Source organism: Neomonachus schauinslandi, chromosome 6 (genome assembly GCF_002201575.2).
Source record: "Neomonachus schauinslandi chromosome 6, ASM220157v2, whole genome shotgun sequence".
Taxonomy (NCBI): domain Eukaryota; kingdom Metazoa; phylum Chordata; class Mammalia; order Carnivora; family Phocidae; genus Neomonachus; species Neomonachus schauinslandi.
This window is the reverse complement of record NC_058408.1, coordinates 80,812,608-80,835,075: the sequence shown is the minus strand read 5'-3', so window position 1 is coordinate 80,835,075 and position 22,468 is coordinate 80,812,608. Positions and strand designations below refer to the sequence as shown.

Below are 22,468 nucleotides of genomic sequence, written 5' to 3'. Positions count from 1 at the left end.
TGGAAAAAAATTCTGATTTTTGAGCCACTGTTCCCAGTGAGGGGAAATTATTGCACATAAATACATCATAAATCAGTCAAGAGTTTATCATCTTTTTCTCCATGGTTCCTACTCTTTTATTGTTCAAAAAAAAAATTTGTGATGAATTTTAAGTTAAAGAGAAATAAAGTAGACTAATTCTATAGTTACTAAATTTGAGGCATCTGAACTCAAACATAGATGATTTTGGGGGGACCTTTTAGAACAATTTGTTAACTAAATGTATAAGTAGTGGTTCAGTTTGAAAAAGTTAGGAGAAAAATAAATATGAAGATATTCACTAAAATAATTCGGAAGTAAAAATGTTTACCCTAAAACTCACAAGCCAATATGTTGTATTTTATATGATCTCTCCCCTCATTGATTGACAGCATTTTGTTAATAGGCTTCCTTGTTCTAAGAGGAAACCAAACACCCCTCCTGCCTGCATGATTTGCTATGTCCTGGTCCTGCTCATTCCAAGTTCATTGCCTCCCACTCAACCTTGACTGGGACTCCTGTTACAATAAACTCCCTCCTCCCCCAAATTATATGGTTTGAATACAAAGGTGACCATCCTGAATCATTTTTGAAAAAGATTTTATTTATTTATTTGAGAGAGAGCAAGTGAGAAAGTGAGAGAGCATGAGCTGGGGGGGAGGGACAGAGGGAAAAGCAGGCTCCCCGCTGAGAGGGAACCCGACAAGGGGCTTGATCCCAGGACCCTGAGATCATGACCTGAGCCGAAGGCAGACGCTTAACTGACTGAGCTGCTCAGGCATCCCCATCCTGCACAATTTTTTTTCCTTTGGGGGAGGGCAGAGAGGAGAGAGAGGGATATGACCACAGGAGTGTTTGGGATACCGCTTCACAAAAGTAACTACATAAGTTCAAGTTATCCTCATATTGGGGAGAAAAAAACCATGCTTTTACAAAAATGCTGGGTTGACCGTTATGACAGTAGCCCTTCTGAGAATCAGTGTGACTGAAATCACACATCTGTTACTTTTTGCCGTAGTGCATCAGAATTCTGTGGGATGCCCGTTGGATGTCAGATTTCTGGGGGCCCCGAGATTCCAGTGAAGGAAGTCTGGTGTGGAGCCTGGGAATCTGCATTGTTAACCACACAGGTGCTTTCGATGCCACAGTGCTGGGCACTGTATCTTGAGAAGCACAGGCCAAGGCAAGATCTCCACTGCTCTCGCTTCAAAAGATATGTGTAGAATCTTAGTGAAAAACCATGCTTTTTTAGTTTAAATTTCTCAGATATTACTATTAAGGGGAAAAATGTCCTTTAGTTGGAATCGAGTAGGAGGCCATGAATGTAGCCCCAGCAGCCTGGCACTTAATAGGTGAATGAATGTTAACGAATGTAAGAAAGAGATGAATCAACCAATCTCTCATTCAGTCTTAACTGTTGGCCCCTGATAAATGATTCTTTCTTTAAAGCTTTATAACTTTCAAGGTTTGCATGAACCTTTCTTTCATAATGTTCTGTGTGTCTCTCAGCTTTCAAGTTTAGAGTGCGGTATTGAATTCTACAAAGATTCAAAGCTGATGGGACCAAAATCAATTTTTCACACATTTGGGCCACTACAAGCCGGAAGCTGTGAAGTTAACACATGTCAAACAACCTAAGAATGGAGGTTTCTTCCCCAAGTCAAGTTTTTATAGGTGTTCAACATGGCCCGTGCATTTCGGGTTCCTTTGACTTTCCCTGGCAACCCCCACTTTGACAATAGAGCTGACATAACTTTGCTTGTCTTTTAGGAGGCTGAGCTATGAAGACAGGTATAATCCCACTCCCTGCTGTCTGCCAGGCTTAGTCAAATGTCAGACGAGCAAATGAGCACAGTGGAATCTGATGCAGGGTTAAGCAGAGGGGAATGTGTTTGGAGTGCCGCTTACTCACCCAGCTGGTGAGGGAAGGATCCTGCCCTGGGGTTAGGTGGACGGCCACACGTACCTGGCACTGGACAGAGGAGATGGACAGCAGTTTATGAGTCACTTATCCTCACGGCCTGGGGGAGGGGGACGCTGCAAGCCATGCAGGGTCACAGAGGGTTGCCCTCGGGAACAGCGTGAACAACCAGGGACTGCAGGTGGAAAGGGTGGCAAGAGGATGGAGCGCCCTGGTTCCCCAGGGAGGATGTGACTGGCCCGTCTGAGTAATTCTGTGGGCTGGCAGGGAACTGAAACTCAGTACTCAGGGGTATGTGGCGACTGTGGCTTGGGTTTAGCTAGGGGTCCTTATCCACAGAGCAGAGTGCGGTTCAAGGCTGTTCGAGGTCCTCCTGATTTTACCAGATGTCAAGACAGCACATAATATTGAGTCTCAATCTTAGATCTTATACCCCAGTTGACTCCGCGGTTTCTTGACATCAGTTTAAATCTTAGTGACGATTGAGACTTACAGGGTAGAGAAGGGCCTCCCTAAATAGCAACACAGGCACTTGACCAGGAGAGAATGGGCCATGTGGTGTGGCATGGGGGTAGTGAGGGCATGGCCCCAGAGGGCATGAATCGATATAACCGATGCCTCTGGCAGGAGTGACACCAGGCAGGGGTTCTGTTTGCACTTTGTAACTAAAACAGGAATTCTGTGAGGAGCCCATTCTACCTTTCGGTGGAACCTGTTGCCTATAGAGTAGATGGAAGTTGCATCAAATGGCTCCTTTTAGAACCAGGCGTTGTGTATTTGAGAAGTGAAATGAACATCTTGGTCCCTATCCAGTAATGTCTGGAGCTCCGAGGGGATAGAGAGTGTTCTAGCGAGGCCTTATATTGTGGGCTTACTTTAGGTAGAGACATCTGTCGCCTTGATTTATATTCTGTTCATCTGTGAGGCAAGAGATTCCCAGAGTTCTTTACCCCAGAGTGGACAAGTCTTAGGCAATGGTTCAAGAGTTTGTAAAAATAATAATAATAATAATAATAAAATAACGATGCTGCTGATGGGACCATTTGTTGACCAGGGCATCCAGCACTAAGATGACAACCTGAAGTTTGGCCAATTGTGCTGACCCTTGAATCCCATCTGTTATCAGGGACATCCTGAAAGGGCTGGAAGGCACAACTATCCATGAGCTCCATCGTGTATAATGGTGGTGATCTCATCTTTAGTGTCTACAAACTCCCACTGCTATTCACTCAGTTGATCTGAAGGGACTCCCCCCTCCGCCCCCCGCCCCAGGTAACTCAGGCATCGGAGAAGAGTAACCTCTTCCAGCATCATGGCATCTGGTAAGAGACTGAGGATAGTGGGGGACGCCCCCTCCCATGGGTGGAATATGCCAGAGGGTCCGGGGTTTGCTCCACTCAGTAGCAAGGCCTCAGTAGCCATGTCAAGCTTGTGCGGTTCTGTTTCTGTGACCCAAGGCATAATGGGCAGCAGGGCATGGAGGCTCACAGTGAGAGCCTCTATTTCCAGAAGAGCTTAGCATGCAGCCAGCAATTGCTGCTCTAATGGTATATAGAGAGAAGGGCCTAGGAGGGCAGTTCCTTGCATCAGAAGCATGTGGACAACTTATGGCTATCATGGGTGGTCTGGGGACTTCAAGAGGAATATGAAGAGGTTGTTGAAACCCTGGCAATGAAGGGGTCTCTGAGAATGCTCGTAGACTTTTGTTGGAGGGAGCCAAATTTATGGTGGACCACTTTGCAAGTAACTATAGCAATGAGAGTAAGTAAAGTATGTAAATGGGGGAATATGTTGCCTCCAGAGTTCCAAAAGAACTAAAAGATATTGGACTTGTCTTAACTTGTAGGTACTGAGAGGCTCCATAACTCTTTATTGGCAGCGTCAGAGATGGAACAGCCCTTAGTTTACCGGAAGAGTCTTAGGAATTTAACCAAGTTGACAGGGCGGCGCACTGTGTTGGGGGGCAATGTCCCGTTCCCTTTCTGTGAGCTCTTTTATGGATATTTCTATGGCTTGGATGCCTATGTCAAATGGATGTCCTCAGAGGAGGATGTCATCAATGTAATGTCATACCCGTGATCCTGGAGAAGGTTGGGTGTAGTTAAGATCTTGCCTGCAAAGGCCATGCGGTAGGACAAGGTTGTTAGGTAACCCGTGGGTAGCCTGGTCACCCTGTGTGGGTGCCTTTGCAGATGAAGGCACACTGCAGTGAGAGGCTGCTAAAGCAGACACCGGACAGAATATATTAGCCAAATCTCTAATAGCCACATATTTACTAGTGGCTGATGGGATGGAGTCCGTAATTTCAATAATACTGGGCATCAGGTATGGGGCTTTAAAGGATGGGACCACTGCATTAAGGTTGCTGTAATGCACTTTGAGGTGCCATTCGTTTTCTTCCGGGTTTAAGAAGAGGTCAAATTCAACTGTTAAATGGAGAAGCAGTAGATAATCAGCCTTTCTTTCACTCATCAGGTCTTAAATAATAAGTTTTGATTTTTGAAGGTCCTGTTTAATTTACATTGGGCCATATTAGTTATTTGAACTAAGAGGTCTATGGGGTCTCATTTTGTCAAGTCAACTTCTAACTGTAAAAATTGAATATTAATTTATGGGGTCAGAGTAGCCATGCCCCCTGTGGGATGCTCTAGGGCAATGGGTGCTGTGACCATGGGATATTGAGGCAAAACGGTAGTTCTCATGGTCAGGGTGAGGCATGCCTGTCCTCTATTTTACATTCAGGAGCTCTCCTAAGATTATGGGGTGCGGGGAACACTGTGTTGACATTTAGTGGCATCTCCAGGTGTAACTGTAATTGGAGCCCCAGTACTGATTAAGTCCATGAGGATTTTGCCAAGTCATGCATTTTAGCAGATATTAAAGCTAATTCAGAACTTAATTCATCAGGCACAGAAGCATCCAGCACTTTTTTTTTTTTTAAGTGTGTGTATACACATGTGCTGGGAGAGGGGGCAGAGGGAGCGAATCTCAAGCAGACTCCATGCTCAGCGTGGAGCCTGACCCCGGGCTCGATCTCACAACCCCGAGATCACAACCTGGGCTGAAATCAAGAGTCAGATGCTCAACCAACTGAGCCGCCCATCCAGCACTCTTTCATCTGTGGGCTGTGTAAATTATTGTAGTAAATGTTGGATTTGCCATTGGGTCAAACTCTGGACCTCTGTTTTCAGTTCTTTTTTTCCTTTTATGTCCTCCCCAGTATCCAGGTTTCTTTCCATCTTTCTTTCATTTCCCCTCCCCTTTTCTTTCTGCGTCACCAGATAAACTCTGGGTAGGTGGGGGAATCCTCTGCTCTGCTCATATTTCTCCATTTCCTCTTCCACAGAGCCTCAGATCAGTACCATGGGGGTTGGGGCCTGCCACAGCTGCCTGCCGTACGGCAGTGGTAGCTTTCATATGGTTTCGGCACCCCAGGCTTGCGTTAGGCTCGAACTAACCCCTTGCCATGCCGCAGGGGGACCATGGGTTTCCCCTGTAACTGAGGATCCGGATCTTCATTGTATCAGGCACAGGTAGCCCAGTGGCCCAGCGGGCAATGGGCTGAAACTGGGCTTTTGGCTACAGCCCTGCCGTGCCTTTGTTTTTTATGCTTTCTCTGTGGACTCCCTTGGAATATTTTTATTTCTACCTGCATAAAGCCTCAGCATTCATTTTCTGATCATTCACGGTGCAGACTTTCTGGGAGTTTATGGGGACAGGCTGGGGAGGCTGATGGCCCACCTCATAGGGAAGGCCAGTCAATCTGCCTGGGGGTCCACCTCCAGGAAGGTCCTACTGCTTACGGGTCGCACAGGGTCCATCAGGCCCGCGATCACAGGATTGGTCCTTTGGCACAGCTGCACTGAGCCCAGGCGCACAGGCGGGGGGCGTGGCATTGGCACAAGAGCCACACGCCAAACACTCCTCTCCTGTTCCCCCCGGTTCCTGGGCCACAGGCTGCCATGGATGTGTACCTTGACGCCCTCGGGGGTCAGGAGAGCACGTGTGCCAGCAGCAAGGGCAGCGACAGCAGAGGAGACAGACAAGGTCGCCGTTTGTGCCCAAACAACCACACGCAGGGAGCCATGTTTCACTCTCCCTGGGCTGGTGATCTCATTGCTTTCTGCAGACCTCCCAAAGGGCCATCCCCACAGCCATCCTGGCCATGTACGATCGCAGTCCTTGTGCACCTGCCCCGAGTACCGTGATGGCCACCAGGCTGGACACAGCTCCCGGAGAGCTCGAGCCCAGCCCTTGATAGCTGGGACTTAAGTAGGGACCGGTCAGGGCACTTAGAGCTGGAATCCTCCAAGCTCACCTGCCAAGCATCAGTGGAACCCGACAACACATTACACTGGGGGACAGACAGTGAACAACAGTTTTCATCTTGGGGACGAGGACATTTTAGCTGGGAAGAGAGGACAAACCCCGACGTGCATGTCTGGCAACTGGCAGTTCTGTCCCAGGCAGCCCTTGCTGGGCCAGTGACGCTGTCTCAGTCTGACCGAATGTCTTCCATAGTGGGTGGGCCATGCTGTCTGTGAGGCCAGTTGTCAGACCACCTCCTGTTCACCCGGCTGGTGGGGGACGGATCCTGCCCTGGGGTTAGGTGGATGGCCACACATACCTGACACTGGACAAAGGAGATGGACAGCAGTTTATGAGTCACTTATCCTCATGGCCTGGGGGAGGGGGACGCTGCAAGCCATGCAGGGTCACAGAGGGTTGCCCTCGGGAACAGCATGAACAACCAGGGACTGGTTCCACAGGGAAGATGTGACTAGCTCATCTGAGTAATTCTGTGGACTGGCAGGGAACTGAAACTCAGTACTCAGGGGTGAGTGGGGACTGTGGCTGGTGTCCTCCCAGGCAGTGGGGTGTAGCTTAGGGCCTTACACATGGATGCAGAGAGGGCAGGAGACCTGAGGCCTTCCTGATTTTACTAGATATCTAGGGAGCACATAATATTGCATCCTAATGGTAGGCCTTACACCGCAGAGCGTGTTCTTTATCAAGTCTTGTGTCTTTTTCCACCCCCCAGCTGAGGAATGTGATCCCATTACGTTGAACTGCCCAACAGATTCTGATGTGCAACATCAGGTAAGACTCCTTTTAGTTATATTTTCACCCTTAGGCTCTTGCTAATCCTTCTAGAATTTTTTAGAAATTCTCCTCCAGAGCTTTGAAAAGAAAGAAGAGGATTTTTAGGTAATAAAATAAGTCTGGAAATGATCTTTAAACAGCCCGGTAGATAGAACACATCCACACAACGTCTGTTACTCCCAGTTACTATGGTAGCTTTAATCCGTTTTTCGAAAAAAAAAATATTTGTCTGTAGGCTAAACACAGACCATCAGTGTTAGTGAATGAAAGAGCAGAGACTGCTTTCTTTCAGATGGGGTTGGTATGCTGTGAATGGGAAGCTTTTTTTAAGCCACAACAAAACTGGATAGTCTAATAACATTTTTGTAATGTTTTTATAAAACTTTTCCTTTTTTCAGTAACACGTTATTTTTTTTGTCTTTCCCCAAAAAGCAAATCCCTGTACTGTTTTCTGATTATAGAAGAATGTTTGTTATTTTAAACTTCAGATAGGACAAAAATGTACCCCAAAAAACTGAGAATTGCCTGTCATTCCATTGTTACCTTTTGAGGTACATCCTTCCAGAAGCTTCCTTGGGTCACCTTGTGCTTCCGTTACTTCTTGTACTGTCCAGCCCATTTCTTTCTACTTGCTCAAAGCTCATTAGCAGAATTGCACAATGCTTCACATCTGCTGAACTATATTTAGAGTGTCAAATGTCTCAAAAAGCATGTCTTGCCTCAAGATGGGCTAGTTTGGTCCTGCCCGTTCCATAACACCAAGGTAATTTTTTAGAGAGACAAATTGAAAGTTCTGTTTAGGCTTACTTGTCAAACATCAGTCTGTCATAAATCATCAATAGTGATACTCTTGGATAGTCAGATCACTTTTGCAAAAAAAGCAAAATTATACTGTAGTTGATAGAACTGTCAATTTTAATTGTATACAGCTCTCTTGAAAGTTGTCAGTGATGCTGCTTTTAACTTTGGTTTGGGGCTCTTCAGTCACCTATTGTGAATATCATATTCTTATTTAGTAATCCCTAGCATTTTCCTTGGAATTACGATCTAATGGTTGACTTTGGCACCGACTAAATTTAAACAGTTGTAGTAAACCCAAAGTCTGAAATTTTCTCTTCTTGCATTCCTCAATTTGTTTAACCAAGTTTTGCTCTTCGCATGTTTTGTAACATGATATAGATTCTCATGAAGATGTAAGAATGCTACATTGTTTGTTTAGCTTGCTTGTAGGGATTTTCCAAAACCGGTTAAGATTAGGTACAGAATATACCTTAGGACACTGTTCAGAAACTGTTTAATTTTAGTGTCATAGGTCTGGCTATATGAAGTAAAGACTAAAAGATGAAAATAGATCTATAAACGAATAAAAGGGGAAGAAACCTATTTGAGATTTTTTTTCCAGTTCTGTTGTAAAAGAAATTGTCATATTCCTATGAAAAGTAGGACTGTACCTACCTACTTCAGTTCGTTATTTCTTTGCATAATCTATAGGATTTGTTCTAACTGCTAGATATCCAGCGGATTCTTTGAAGCCAACTTGGCAGTTAGAATAAAGAAAACTCACCAGGGGAGACACGTTTAAAAAAACAAAACAAAACCCGTAGTCCATTTTCTAGAGCTCCGACATTAAAAGCAAGCTAAAGATATGTTCTTCAGAATATGTAACATTTGGTGTGTGAGTGCTTTTTATCATTTGAAAACTAAAATCCACTTCCTTGAATGATGCAGAGGGAAAACATTGCAGCGTCCTCGTGTGCAAAGTCGAAGTCTGACATCTCAGACAAATTTCATAGAGAATCCTTTACTTTTAGGAACTTAAAATCCATACCCCATCTACTAGAGCGTGTCCTACTTCTACAATTTATTACAAGTGGCATTTGTTGAGCGTATGTTCTGAGACCGAACCTGGACTTGGTGTTCTTGGATGTAAGAAAAAGCAGGGGGTGGGGCAGGGAGGAGAGAAGACCCCTAAAGAGCTTATGGACTCGCTGGCGAAGCAGGGCACCCAACATGAGATTCTAGGTGTGGGGATGGTTCACAGGGCTTAAAAACGTTCATGGAACTTGGGGCGGCTGGGTGGCTCAGTTGGTTAAGCATCTGACTCTTGATCTCAGGGTCATGAGTTCAATCCCCATGCTGGGCTCCATGGATACTACTTAGGGGAAAAAAAAAAGTCTGTGGAACTTTATGTTCAAGAAAACACTTTCCAGAACCTTTAGCCAACAATGAAGTTTCAACCATGTGAACTACATGCACAAACATCTGGCAAATGAGACTAAAGCAAAATTTGTTCCAGTTTGTAGCCAACAATCCATGCCAAGAGGAAACCGGAGTAATAATAGAAATAATAAATATCAGGTTGCTAACGCGGAGTTAGAGGTGATAGAAAGAATGACGTTTTCCTCGATTTATGTTGTTTATTTGGTTTTACCAAACTAAAGTCTTTATCTTTTAAGTTTTAGAAACTACATGAAAGTACTGGGCTCATTTAGTTGTGACAAAAGTATCATACTAATGTAAGGTGTTAATAATAAAGGAATTGGGGGCTCCTGGGTGGCTTAGTCGTTAAGCGTCTGTCTTCAGCTCAGGTCATGATCCCAGGGTCCTGGGATTGAGTCCCGCATCGGACTCCCTGCTCAGCGGGCAGCCTGCTTCTCCCTCTTCCTCTCCCTCTCCTGTTCCCCCTGCTTGTGCTCTCTTGCTCTGTCAAATAAATAAATAAAGTCTTTAAAATTAATAATAATAATAATAAAGGAAATGGGGTGTAGGGTATCCAGGAACTCTTTATACCATCTTCTCAAGATATCTGTAAGTCTAAAAGTATTCTAAAATAAAAAGGTATTTTATCTTATTTAAAGATTTATTTATTTTAGAGAGAGTACGTGCAGGTGAGGGGAGGGAAAGAGGGAGAGGGAGAGAGAATCTCAAGCAGACTCCCTGCTGAGCATGGAGCCCGATGTGGGGCTCGATCCCGTGACCCTGAGATCATGACCTGAGCTCAAATCAAGAGTCGGCTGCTTAACCAACTGAGCCACCCAGGCACCCCTAAAGTAAAAACGTATTTTAAAAACCACACTAAGTAAAATTTAGAATCTAGGAAAATGAAAAACCTCATTCACAATTCCACTACTCTAATATAACTGTCTTTTTGTCATTTGGATGTATTCCCTCATACATTTTTTTTCATATGAATAATTGTAAAAACTGTTTGTAAATGTATCTTCCTTCTATCATGTAATGTTATCTCACAAACTTTATTCAGTTTGTGCCATGGCTGTGCCATCAGTTTGAATGGCTGCGTGGTATTACCATCTCTGACATGAAAGTGACTCTGGGACGTGTGTCCAAGGGTAGGACGAGAGCATCCCTGCCACCAGCTGTGGTACCTGAGGAAAGAGCCACTGACAAATACTTTGCCTGGAGTTGAAGGATTAGGAGATCCTAGGTGATAAGGCTGAGGGATAAGTTGGAGCCCGGGCCCCAGAGCCTTGAATGCCAGACACGGGTGGATGGAAGGTATTGGGCGTTGTGAGTGATGGACCAACGACCATATCCAGGAGCCCCAGGGAACTGCAGAGAAGATGAGGGTAAATTTTAAGCCTGTAACTGGGACCTGTTCCTACCAAAAATATAAATAAAGAATTCAGGAAGAAGATAGGATTCATGTGTTGCTGGGATTAAGTTCTGTTTGTCTGTGGGCTGTGAAACAGGAGATAGAGGTTTGAAGAGGTTGGGGTATGTGAGATTTGTGGCAATGCCCAGTAAGTGCTGGAAAACACAGCTCTAGGTCCTGGTTTAGGACTCTCGCATCAGGAGGTTATAGCTGAAGCCTCGGGAGTGGACGAGACTGCCAAGGAGGGAGTCCTTGTAGAAAGCAAAGGGGGGAGCCAGGGATGGAAGCTTGAGGAACACCTCATTTGAGGCCAGAGGAAGAAAAGGAGCTCAGAAGCAGAAATTGGTCATTGGGACGAAAACGTAATTGTAAGGCTTAAAGAGTGAGTGGGTGATAAGAAAGTTCATGCAGTCCTGGAAGATTTCTTAAGGGAGCAAAGAAAAAATACTGAATTCTTGTTTGAGGGTGTTAGAAAATACAGGGGAAAAAAGCTGCTTCTTTTCAGGATGGGAAACAGCGGATTTTAAAGGATAAGGTATCACCAGGAGTGGAGAGATTCAAAACAGGAGAAGGAGAAGTAATAATTAGTGGGGTTTGTTTTCCTTACAGGGTTAATGTTCCTAGCAAATACTGATTGATAATGTGCTTAAAGATGTTCTGTGGGGTTGTGCCTGGGTGGTTCAGTTGGCTGAGTGTCTGACTCTTGATCTCAGCTCAGGTCTTGATCTCAGGGTTGTGAGTTCGAGTCCCCACATTGGGCTCCATGCTGGGTGTGGAGCCTAATTTTTAAAAAAATGTCCTGTGGGGAACACCCAACATATTGGTTTCCTTCAAGGAATGTATAATCTGGCAGGGAAGATATATGCACACATATATTAGATAAATATCCGAGGCACATACCAATGAGTTAGCATTTTAAAAGTAAGAATCTCAGGGTGCCTGGGTGGCTCAGTCGGTTAAGCATCTGCCTTCGGGTCAGGTCATGATCCCGGAGTCCTGGGATCAAGCCCTGCATTGGGCTCCCCGCTCAGCGAGGAGTCTGCTTCTCCCTCTGACCCTCCCCCCTCTCATGTTCTCTCCCTCTCACTCTCTCTCAAATAAATAAAATCTTAAAAAATAAATAAAAGTAAGAATCTCAACTTTTTCAGAGACAGGACCCAAAGAAGAGTGGATAGGTAAAGATACAAGCATTCTTTTTAGATGTCTAGAAGCTGGGATAGCTGATGTCAGATTTGAGTAGCGCCTTGAACGGCGACCCTTGAGTGGGGCAGGAAAGGAGGAAATCTAGTGAGGAGATTAGGAGTTAAAGGGTGTGTTCTGTCCATATGGCAGGGAGGCCAGAGGCCGTCATGAATGAGGCAGTGGCATGGTGGCATTTGATAAATTGGAAATGGATTGCAACAGGATAGATGATGCCGCATTCATCCATCCGTCAAGTCTTTGATACCGCCGCTCTCTTAGGTACTGGGGATATAATGGTGAATGCTTAGAGCTACTGTCAAAGTTAGCATTTTGACATCTCCGGCCTGGAAAGCTGAGTAGTAGTGTTTCTGGATGCTCCCAGAACAGAGGCCCCGTAGGCAGGTAAGCTGAGAAACTCTCCCTTAGATTCTTGGAGAATCTCAGCCCATCTCCATAAAGGAAGGGAGGGAGAGGAGACAGCTGGTCAAGTTCATTTGGTAGATAAGCAAACTTCTCTGAACAGAGGAAGCCATGTTTCTCCCACCACCTGGGCATGCCTGTTAACTTGGGCATCCAGTGGGGTTAACAGCTCTACTTTGGAAAGGGCTGCTTTGGGCAAAGAGGTCTTGGTCTCCCAGACCTGGGGAGCTTCCTGAGTCTCCCTGTAGAGTGATGGCATAAGAACAAAGTTTTAGACAAGTCATCCCAGCAGTGGCTCATCCAGGGAGGCCTAGGGAGAAACTCGGAAGCTGTGGTGCTCAATCAGGAATGGGGTCCCCAGGGCTCGGGTATAAGATGTGGAGGGTAGAATGAAGAGAGGAGGGTGCCATTCCGAATACCTGTGCTGGTGTCTAGGGCTGCTGTTGCCAAAGCCCCGCAAGTGGAGTGTCACCACTCTGGAGCCTCTTAGTCCGAGATGGATCCTTCTGAGGGTGCTGGGGGCAGGCTCTGCCCTTGCTTGTCAATGGCCATCTCCTCCCTGTGCGTGGCTCTCTGTACGAAGGTCCTCTTTTCACAGGGACGCCAGTCATACTGGTTTAGGGCACACCCTCATGACCTCATGGAACTCGATACCTCTGTAAAGAGCCTGTCTCCAAATACAGCCACGTTCTGAGGTGCTGGGGGCCAGGACCCCAACGTATCTCTTTGGGGGGGTACATAATTCAACTCATAAGAACATTTGCAAACAGAACAAAATGAGAACCAAATGACAACATGTTTGGAAGGAGGTGAGAGGGTTTGGTGTCTGTCAGGCTTGGGACTGAAGAGAAGGGACACTGGTGACTGCTGGTGACTGGGCACACAGGGGTCACTGTCAGAAATAGGAAAACAGCTAATCTGGGCAGTGGGGAGGCGGGGAATGAATTGATCTTTCTTTAAGCTCTTAAAATGTCATCCAGCATATCACAGAGGCTTCGTGGGCGTGCAACTAATAAGTAAGGCTGACCAGGAACAAACAGTATAATATCGAGTGTTTCCACTGGTAATAGTGCTCGGAGGGAAATGAAGCAAGGGAGAGGGACAGGGAGCCCCAGGGACTCGGTGGGAGTCGCCATTTGTAATCGGGACTTGGAATCAAGCTTGCTGTGTTCTGGGTACCAGGGCAAATGACACATTTGGGGAACATGTGAAAAGAAAGCAGTCAAGGCAGAAGACATGCAGAGTCCCCAGAAATCAAGAGCCTCAGGTACCAGCAGCCTACCCCCCTTCCACCCGCCCAGCCCCTCTTATGGCCATGTGCCTTGCAGGGACCCACAAGGCCAGGTTTCTCCCTCCAGAAACCCACAGGGGAGCTGAGCTGGCGGGACACGCAAGGAAACAAACACAGCCCAAGGCATTGACTTCGGGGGTTCAGACAGGCTCCTGCACCTTGAGACCACCCTGCTGGCCATCATTGAAAAGAGAGGCAGGCGGGGTAGAGACAAGGGAGTGGGGCAGGTTGTAGGAGCTCTGAGCTTCCAGAATAGGAAGAGGAGGGCGGAACCTTCCCAAACCCAGGAGTAGATTCTAAAAGCCCTATAGGTGATTCTGAGGCACCACCCCACTTCCTCTCCTGCAAACAAAATCACTGAATGGGAGGGATAGCATCTGGCCATGGGTTAAATTCACCTGTTCCACAGCAAGGCTGATATATGAATAATTTTAGTTCACATTAACATAAATCTACAGTTGCAGTTATTGCGAGATTGGTCACAAATGTACCTCCTACCCTTCATCTGCCATATCCTCTCACCACCCTACCCTTCTTGGCCATTTTTAGATAATCCGTGAGCTTGACATGTGACTTTGCACAGAGAAGGGGCAGGGGTCTTTCGCTCATCAAGTGGTTGCTGTATGATCTGACGCCGTAGGCAGGAATGAGAATCCTTAAGGACAGATTTACAAAACATGGAAAGCACCTATTAGTGACCCATAGAAAACAGATTTAAATTTTCTTACTAAAATTAGTGCCCACCTATGATCTGCTCAGCCCAATGGATCTGGACCCTGACTGCACATAGGAATCACTTGGAGAACTTTTATGATACACCAATGCCTGGGTCCCATCCCTCAGAGATTCTAACTGAAATCAGGTTTGGTGTAGGCTCCCATCACAGATAGTTCTTTCCTTTTTTTTTTTTTAAAGATTTTATTTATTCATTTGAGACACACAGAGAGAGAGAGAGAGCATGAGCAGGGAGAGAGGCAGAGGGAGAGGGAGAAGCAGGCTCCCCGCTGAGCCGGGAGCCCGATGCGGGGCTCGATCCCAGGATCCTGGGATCATGACCTGAGCTGAAGGCAGACGCTTAACCATCTGAGCCACCCAGGTGCCCCTCACAGATAGTTCTTAATGCCCCGGGAACTTCAGTGTGAGGCATAGTGAGGAAGGTTGGGGTAGATGTGCATCCATGCCGTGAGGGGACCAGACCGCCCACAGCATTACCTTTTCATTTTCCGTGCACGCTCCCACCTGCTCCTTCCCGGTGTAGCCCTATGTGGTGCCTCCCTCCAAATGTCCCCTTTTCATAAGGATGCCCGTCCTCTTGGATGAGGGTCCTCCCTAATGACCTCTCTTGAACTCGATTACCTCTGTAAAGACCTTATTTCCAAATACAGTCATGTACTGAGGTTAGGACTCTGACATATGAATTTGGAGTGAGGGTGGGGGGGGGTGGGAGGAGGCACAATTCAACCTAAAGCAGCATTCAGTGATCTGGTATTGATTATATTACAGCATTCATCTTGGAATCTAATACTCGGTAGGCATTTAATAAGTGGAATGGATGGATGAATACCTACCTTCTAGCATCCGGGGTATTGTGTGCCGACCACTAATCTGTGCATAAAACACACACCCTGATTGTTTACATCCTCTTCCAAGCAGAAAGCCAGGGCTTTTCCCAACTAACTAATCCCCAAATAAAAGTCATGTTCTTAGGAAAAGAAGATACGGGAAGTATTATTTCCTCTTTTTTTTTTTTCCCTTTGCAGGGACATAACTATTTTGTATATAGCTGTAATCACACTGTACATGTAATGTTTAAAAAAAAAAAGATTTATTTATTTTAGAGACAGACAGTATGACTGGGAGAGGGAGAGAAAATATCAAGTAGACTCTGCTGAGCGTGAAGCCCAACACTGGGCTCGATCTTATGACCCTGCGATCATGACCTGAGCCGAAACTAAGAGTCCGACTGAGCCACCCAGGCACCCCTCCTTTCTCAACTTAATACAGTGTCCTAAGCATTCTGAGGTTAATGGGATGTAATCAAAAGAATAATAATTAACCTTTTTAAGGCCAAGAGTTATTCCAAGCACTCACCTGTATGAACTCATTTAATCTTCCAAATGACCCTATGTGGGATGCACTATTATTATGTCTGTTTTACAGATGCACACTGCGACACAGAGAGGTTAAATAATTTCTGTACGGTCACTCAGCTACTGAGTAGGAGAGCCAAGATTTGAACCGTGCAGGCATACTGACTCCAGACTCCATGCTTGGGGTTGCTACTGGCCTCACCATGGATTTTGGAGCTAGGCGGACCTACGAGGCCCCTAGCTCTGTCACCTTGAGCTGGTTACCTGACCTCTCTCGGTCAGTTTCCTCCTTCCTAAAATGGGTAGAATAGTACCAGTCTCCTGGCACACAGTAAACGTTCAATAAATATCTGGTTAGTGTTGCATTTAAATGAACATCATACCATACCTGATTGACTCTTGGCCTTAAAGCTCAAAGCTTGTCTCCTCACCTCCAGCTCAGGCCTGATTGAAATTTTGAGGCCCAAAGAGATATGGACGTAGTTCCTCTCTCCTTCCCCAAGTGAGAACACATTACCATATAATGACCTGATGTGGACGGAGCACTCCCAGCTGAATGTTTGCATTTGCCCCCAACAGCCAACCCCAGCCGCTTCTCTCCCAGTGGTATATCACACCGTCTTACCTGAGTAGGGCCCTTTCAAGATGGCTCTGATCCACTTGGCCACGGGAAATTTGTCAGGGGCAGGGACAGCTCCCTTGTCACTTCCTCATACATGCAGGTTCGGGCCTCCCAGTGGCAGAAGGGTTGGGCCCGGAGTATCTACATGTCAATCGGCATCCAGTCAAGGAGTGGGAGGCTGGCCTTCCCCTTTTGGCAAGCACCCCCCCCACAGGTGGTGATCCTGAGGCCCCCTCACCTGGCTTGGTTGGGCAGAGAGGCTCCCCTCCCTCCTAATGGCAGGGGAAGGGAAATAGCCACTTCTTCCAGTTCCTTCAAAGAAATCTCTTACAAAAGCTGAAGGTGGGGGTGGGGTAATTAAAGGTCGCACCACCACTTTGGGCCCCTTCTTAGCTAGTCCTTTGGGATTTACCTGGCACCTCACTGGGGAATATATGCATACTATTGTCCTCCACTTGGGGCCCCAGGCAAAACTCTTGAGACATTAGGAAAATGTCCCATCTCATATCCTGTGATATTCATGGCCATAGAGTAATTTAAGAGTTTCCTTATTGTGGAACTTGAGGCTGTTTCAACTGTTTTGCTATCTGAAATACTGCTGTGATGAACATCCTTCCCCTGCCTCTCTCCCCCCCACCCCCCCACCCCCATGTAAGGCTGTAAATTTCTTAGACTACATTTGCATCTGTATTTACAGACTAGACCTAACAGGCCAGACTGCTAGTCTGACCTTCCTCCGAACGAGTTATAAGAGCTCACATCAGTTCCTAGTGACAAACGCCACCAAATAAAAAGAAGATGCTGTTTTATCTGTTGAAAGCCTCTCAATAACTAAGTGATTTCTTTGAAATTGAACAAAACCTTTTAAAGATAAAGCTGCACAGTATGTTGCCCAGACTAGATGGGAGGCGGGCAGGGGGCCCACACCCAGTTTTTCAGCCATCGAATGCCAAGCATGCTTGTTGATAGTATTACACCAAGTACCCTACTGAGGACCAAGACTGAAGTTCTCAACCGTTTGCAAGCCAGAGAACGATCTTAGTTAATGACTGACGCCCAAGACATTGTGGCTAATCTTGGATCTTGTTTGTTCATCAAAGAAACAGAAGTCTTTTATTTCCAAGGACACATGTTTTGTATCTTAGGTGGGACTCTCTCCCCCCACCCTGTGGCCTTGACCCCTCATCTACCATCCATGCCTCTTCTTTTTTTTTTTTTAATATTTATTTATTAGAGAGAGAGAAAGCAGGGGGAGGGGCAGAGCGAGAAGGAGGAGGAGTCTCAAGCAGACTTCTGTGCTGAGCAGGGAGCCCAGATGGAACTCGATCCCACGACCCTGAGATCACGACCTGAGCCAAAACCAAGAGAGCCACCAGCTGCGCCACCCAGGCACCTGTGTGCCTTCCTTTCTGATCTCTGGGTCCTCACCTTCCTCCCAGCTCCCAGAGGCCAGCTAGCTAGGCACTGCTGATCCTGACAATTTAGAACGTGAGTTTGGACCCAGATGTGCAAACTGACAGCGTGGCAGGGTTCGGGCCGAAGGGGCCCCCAGAAATCATGTTGTTCGTGGTTTCTGTTTTACAGCGGAGGGAACCAGAGACCATTGATGAGGGACAGCATGGGGACCTGTGCCTTGTCCTGGGTCACCCTCCCCCCCACACACACCCCCTCCCCACCCCCGATGCCCAGCATTTCTGAGTTAGTAGCCACTGCTCTTCCCAGTTGCTGCTGGGCCTCTTGCCTGGGGAGATTTTCGGCTTTTCCCACAGTTCTAAATGCTCTCTGTCTGGCAGCGCCGCGTGGGTCAGAGCGACTGCAACAAAACCGGTAAACGGTGGGCCTGCTCTTTTGCTTAAATTGGATTGAGAGGTACTTGGCAAAATCCTCTCCAGCAGCCACATTGCCTTGGCAGAGCCACTGATCTAGCAGACTCTGCAAACCCGAAGCAATTATGTGAGTTATAATAACAGGGAACGGACCCAGGCAGTGCTCGCCGGCGATGGTATCTGAGGGGAGGCAGCCTGGCAGGTCACCACCTGCCCTTCCGCAGCAATCCGTTCAAGCGCCAACAAGATGTGCTTAACAGATTGCTGAGCCCTCTGGTTTGTTCTTTGAGGGAAAAGCAGGGAGCTCTGGCTGGAGGAGATACTTAGTCATCTCTCACTTTATCCCTGAGACTGACGTTTCGAGAATGAGGAAGCAGTGCTGTTAGGTAAAACTAGAAAACTTTCCGTGGAGCCCGAACTTGCTATTTTTAACTCTGGTGAGAGGGACTTCCTTCGGCTTTGCAGTCCCTCGCCAGCAGTCCAAACTGGAGTGCCCTTTCTTGAAACAGGCTGGGAGAGGGCTCCTGAGGCATGGCTGTCGGGGCATTTAGAAGAAGGGGAAGGAATTTCAAGGGTGGGTTTTGCTGGGATGGAACCACCTGTTCTGTAAATGTAAGTATTAAACATCTCCCACTTCCCCTGCTCCCTCTCTCCTTCACTTACCCACCTTCCACCCCTGCCCCCGAGTCTGCACACTTGACCACCTCACCTCTACTAAGGGGATTGGGGATTGGGGTGCCCCATGTGGAGAACAGATACACAAACCCCTTAAAACCAAGCAGTACCAGGTGAATTTGATTAGAGTCTTTCAAAGGGGTAGATCTTTTCTTTGTCTTGATACCCTAGACAGTTTTGCCTAAAACACATAAAGATCTGACTCCCAGGATAGAACTTAACTTCCTCAGGTTGCATCATCTTACTTGTTCTAGACTAAATTTGTGTATCCAGCAAGGTGACCTTCCACTGGCCTGCCTCCTCGCTCTGCTTGTGCCATCCCTGGGAGTGACTGCAGCTGGTAGCACATCATCACAGGGAGCAAATCCTCTACCCCCGCCCCCCAACACCCAACCTTGTCCCTTTTCTGCTCTTCCTCCTCCTCTCTCCCCCTGCCTGCAGGCTCAGCTCTCAACAGCCCTCACCTTGTCAGGCATTTCGGGCGGCGCTACTCTTGCTGATTTTTGGTGGACCCTGCCTTGCCTCGCGCTCGGCTGGGGTAGACCAGGACCACCTGTATTCTGTGTTTCTGAATGCTGGACACAATAATGAAATGTAAACTGCTGTTCCCACAACAAATTCATGCTGTCCGCTGCAGTCGTCATTCCAGGGCCTTGAAAATGTTTTCTTTAATAAACTTGTCAGAAATGAAATTTTAAAAGAAAAATCAAAGTACAGACAGTCCCCAACTTAGAATGGGCCAACTTAATGATTTTTCGACTTTACGGGGGTGCAAACACGAAACATGTTCAGTAGAAACCGCACTTGAGATTTGAGATACGCGTATTTTCTCGGGCTAGCGATCCCCAGTACTATCCTCTCTCCTGATGCCAGGCAGCGGCCCCAACTTCCAGGCAACCATACAATCACAAGGGTCAACAGCCAACACACCAACAACCCTTCTGCACCCACACAGCCGTTCTGCTTCCCACTGTTAGTAGGGTGCTCAGTCAATGACATGAGATCTTCTGCACCTTATCAAATGCTCTTGCCCAACTGCAAGAGATGCTCTTGTCCAACTGCGGCCTCTCTCTTTTTTTTAAGATTTACTTATTTGAGGGTGCCTGGGTGGCTCAGTTGGTTAAGCGACTGCCTTCGGCTCAGGTCATGATCCTGGAGTCCCGGGATCGAGTCCTGCATCGGGCTCCCTGCTCGGCAGGGAGTCTGCTTCTCCCTCTGACCCTCCTCCCTCTCATGCTCTCTGTCTCAAATAAACAAATAAAATCTTAAAAAAAAAAAAGATTTACTTATTTGAGAGAGTGAGCATGCAGGAGGGAGGGGCAAGGGAAAGAGAGAGAAGCTTAAGCAGACTTGCTGCTGAGCACGGGGCTCGATCCCACAACCTGGAGATCACGACCCGAGCCGAAACCAAGAGTCTGAGGCTTAATTGACTGAGCCACCCAGACTCCCCAGCTAGTGTTAAGTGTTCTGAGCACATTTAAGGTCAACTGGGCTGAGCTATGATGTTCGGTAGATTAGCTATCGTAGGATATTTTCAACTTACAATGGGTTTATTGGGATATAACCCTGTCAGAAGTCAAGGAAGATCTATAATCTAATTTGATAGTCTAATGTGATGTTTTATTAACTTATTTCTACTTTTGGACCAAGTCAAAATAATATATTTGTGGTCGGACACATATAAGCCAAAGGGGAGAAATGCCAGCTTTCTAGCACTTAGTAATTATTTCCCTAGGAACAGCATAAGAGGAGCTTATTACTCACGAAGTTATACAGTCCCTCATTATATCCACTCTAATTGTTTGACTTAAAGGCTTCTATTCTCATTATCATTTAGTGCTTTATTGACTGTAATGCCTTTGAATTTCACCAGTGAGTTAGAATTTCACTAGACTTCACGCTGGTGTGGGTGTGGGGTACGGCCACCTACATGCACGGTTGAGAGTGCAAACTGATACAATTTTCAGAACACTGGTTGGCAGCATCTATTACTCATCGATCAGGTGATCTCCCTTTAAGGATCCTACAGAAATCACAGCAGAGTGTGTTTGAAATAGAGAAAAATTGCAGATAACCTACATGCCCATCTGTAGGGACTGGTTGAATACATTTTGGTACTTTGACACAGTACAATTAAAACCATTAGAAAGAGGAGAGACCACTGGCCTTAAAAGATATCCATAAGATATTATTTTTTTAAAGATTTTATTTATTTATTTGAAAGAAAGAGAGCATGAGTGGCGGGGAGGGGCAGAGGGAAAAGCAGACTCCCTACTAAGCAGGGAGCCCAAGACGGGGCTCGATCCCAAGACCCTGAGATCATAACCTGAGCCAAAGGCAGACGCTTAACCGACTGAGCCACCCGGCTACCCTCCATAAGATATTATTAAATAAAACAAATTGTTGGGGTGCCTGGGTGGCTCAGTCGGTTAAGCGTCTGACTCTTGATTTCGGCTCAGGTCATGATCTCAGGTTGTGAGATCGAGCTCCACGTTGGGCTTCATATTGGGTGGGAATCCTGCTTAAAATTCTTTCTCCCTCTTTCTCTGCTCCTCCTCCACTTAAAAAAAAAAAGTGCAGACTAGTATGGTTTGGGGTTAAAAAACTGTCTCAGTCTTGGTTCCTATGACTAAGGAATCAGGAAGGACATGCCCCAGATTGTAACCAGTAACCTCTGAGGGGGAGATGGGCTGAGAGATTGAGAGAAAGATTTTCACATCTTTTGTGGCTTTTTGAAAAAACAGTTTGAATAACAATATTCCTTAACTTACAGTGGGGTTATGCCCTCATAAACCCATCGTAAGTTAAAAATATTTAAGTTGAAAATGCGTTACTGGGCGCCTGGGTGGCTCAGTCAGTTGGGCGTCTGCCTTTGGCTCAGGTCATGATCCCAGAGTCCTGGGATCGAGTCCCACGTCAGGCTCCCTGCTCAGCATGGAGTCTGCTTCTCCCTCTCCCTCTCTCTCACAATAATAAATAAAATCTAAAAAAAGAAAAGAAAAAAGAAAATGCATTGCTACACCTAACTTACCAAACATCATAGCTCAGCGCAGCCAACTTTAAATATGCTCAGAACATTTATGTTAGCCTGCCATTGGGCAAGAGCATCTCACATGAAGCCTATTTGATAAAGTGCAGAAGATCTCATGTCATTGACTGAGCACCCTACTAACAGTGGGAAGCAGAACGGCTGTGTGGGTGCAGAAGGGTTGTCGGTGTGTTGGCTGTTGACCCTTGTGGTTGTGTGGTTGCCTGGAAGCTGGGGCCGCTGCCTGGCATCAGGAGAGAGGATCGTACTGGGGATTGCTAGCCCGGGAAAATATGCATATCCCAAATCTCAAGTGCGGTTTATACTGAACACGTATCGCGTTTGCACCCCTGTAAAGTCAAAAAATCATAAGACTTTTTTTTAAAAGAAAAATCAGTCAGGAGCCATCTGTATTTTTTATTTTGTGTGTATTTTTGGTATTTTTTTTCAAATTAAAGTCATGGAATAACTCATTCAAACATTTGAATGGTATTTAGGCCTAACCAACTTCCAGGGGTGCCTGGGTGGCTCAGTTGGTGAAGCGTCTGCCTTCGGCTCAGGTCATGATCTCAGGGTCCTGGGATCGAGTCCTGCATCGGGCTCCCTGCTCAGCGGAGAGCCTGCTTCTCCCTCTCCATCTGCCCCTCCCCCACTCATTCTCTCTCTCTCTCTCTCTCTC

At 46.5% G+C, this 22,468-nt stretch overlaps 1 protein-coding gene across 1 annotated transcript in view; it reads left to right on the top strand.

The window, feature by feature from the left end:
• The window catches only part of EDARADD (EDAR associated death domain), a 57,807-nt gene that overhangs the window by 15,956 nt on the left and 19,383 nt on the right, over positions 1 to 22,468 (top strand). The window contains exon 4 of the mRNA XM_044916460.1: positions 6,981 to 7,039. Coding sequence (XP_044772395.1) covers positions 6,981 to 7,039 — 59 coding nt within the window. The remainder of the gene's footprint in view (positions 1 to 6,980; positions 7,040 to 22,468) is intronic.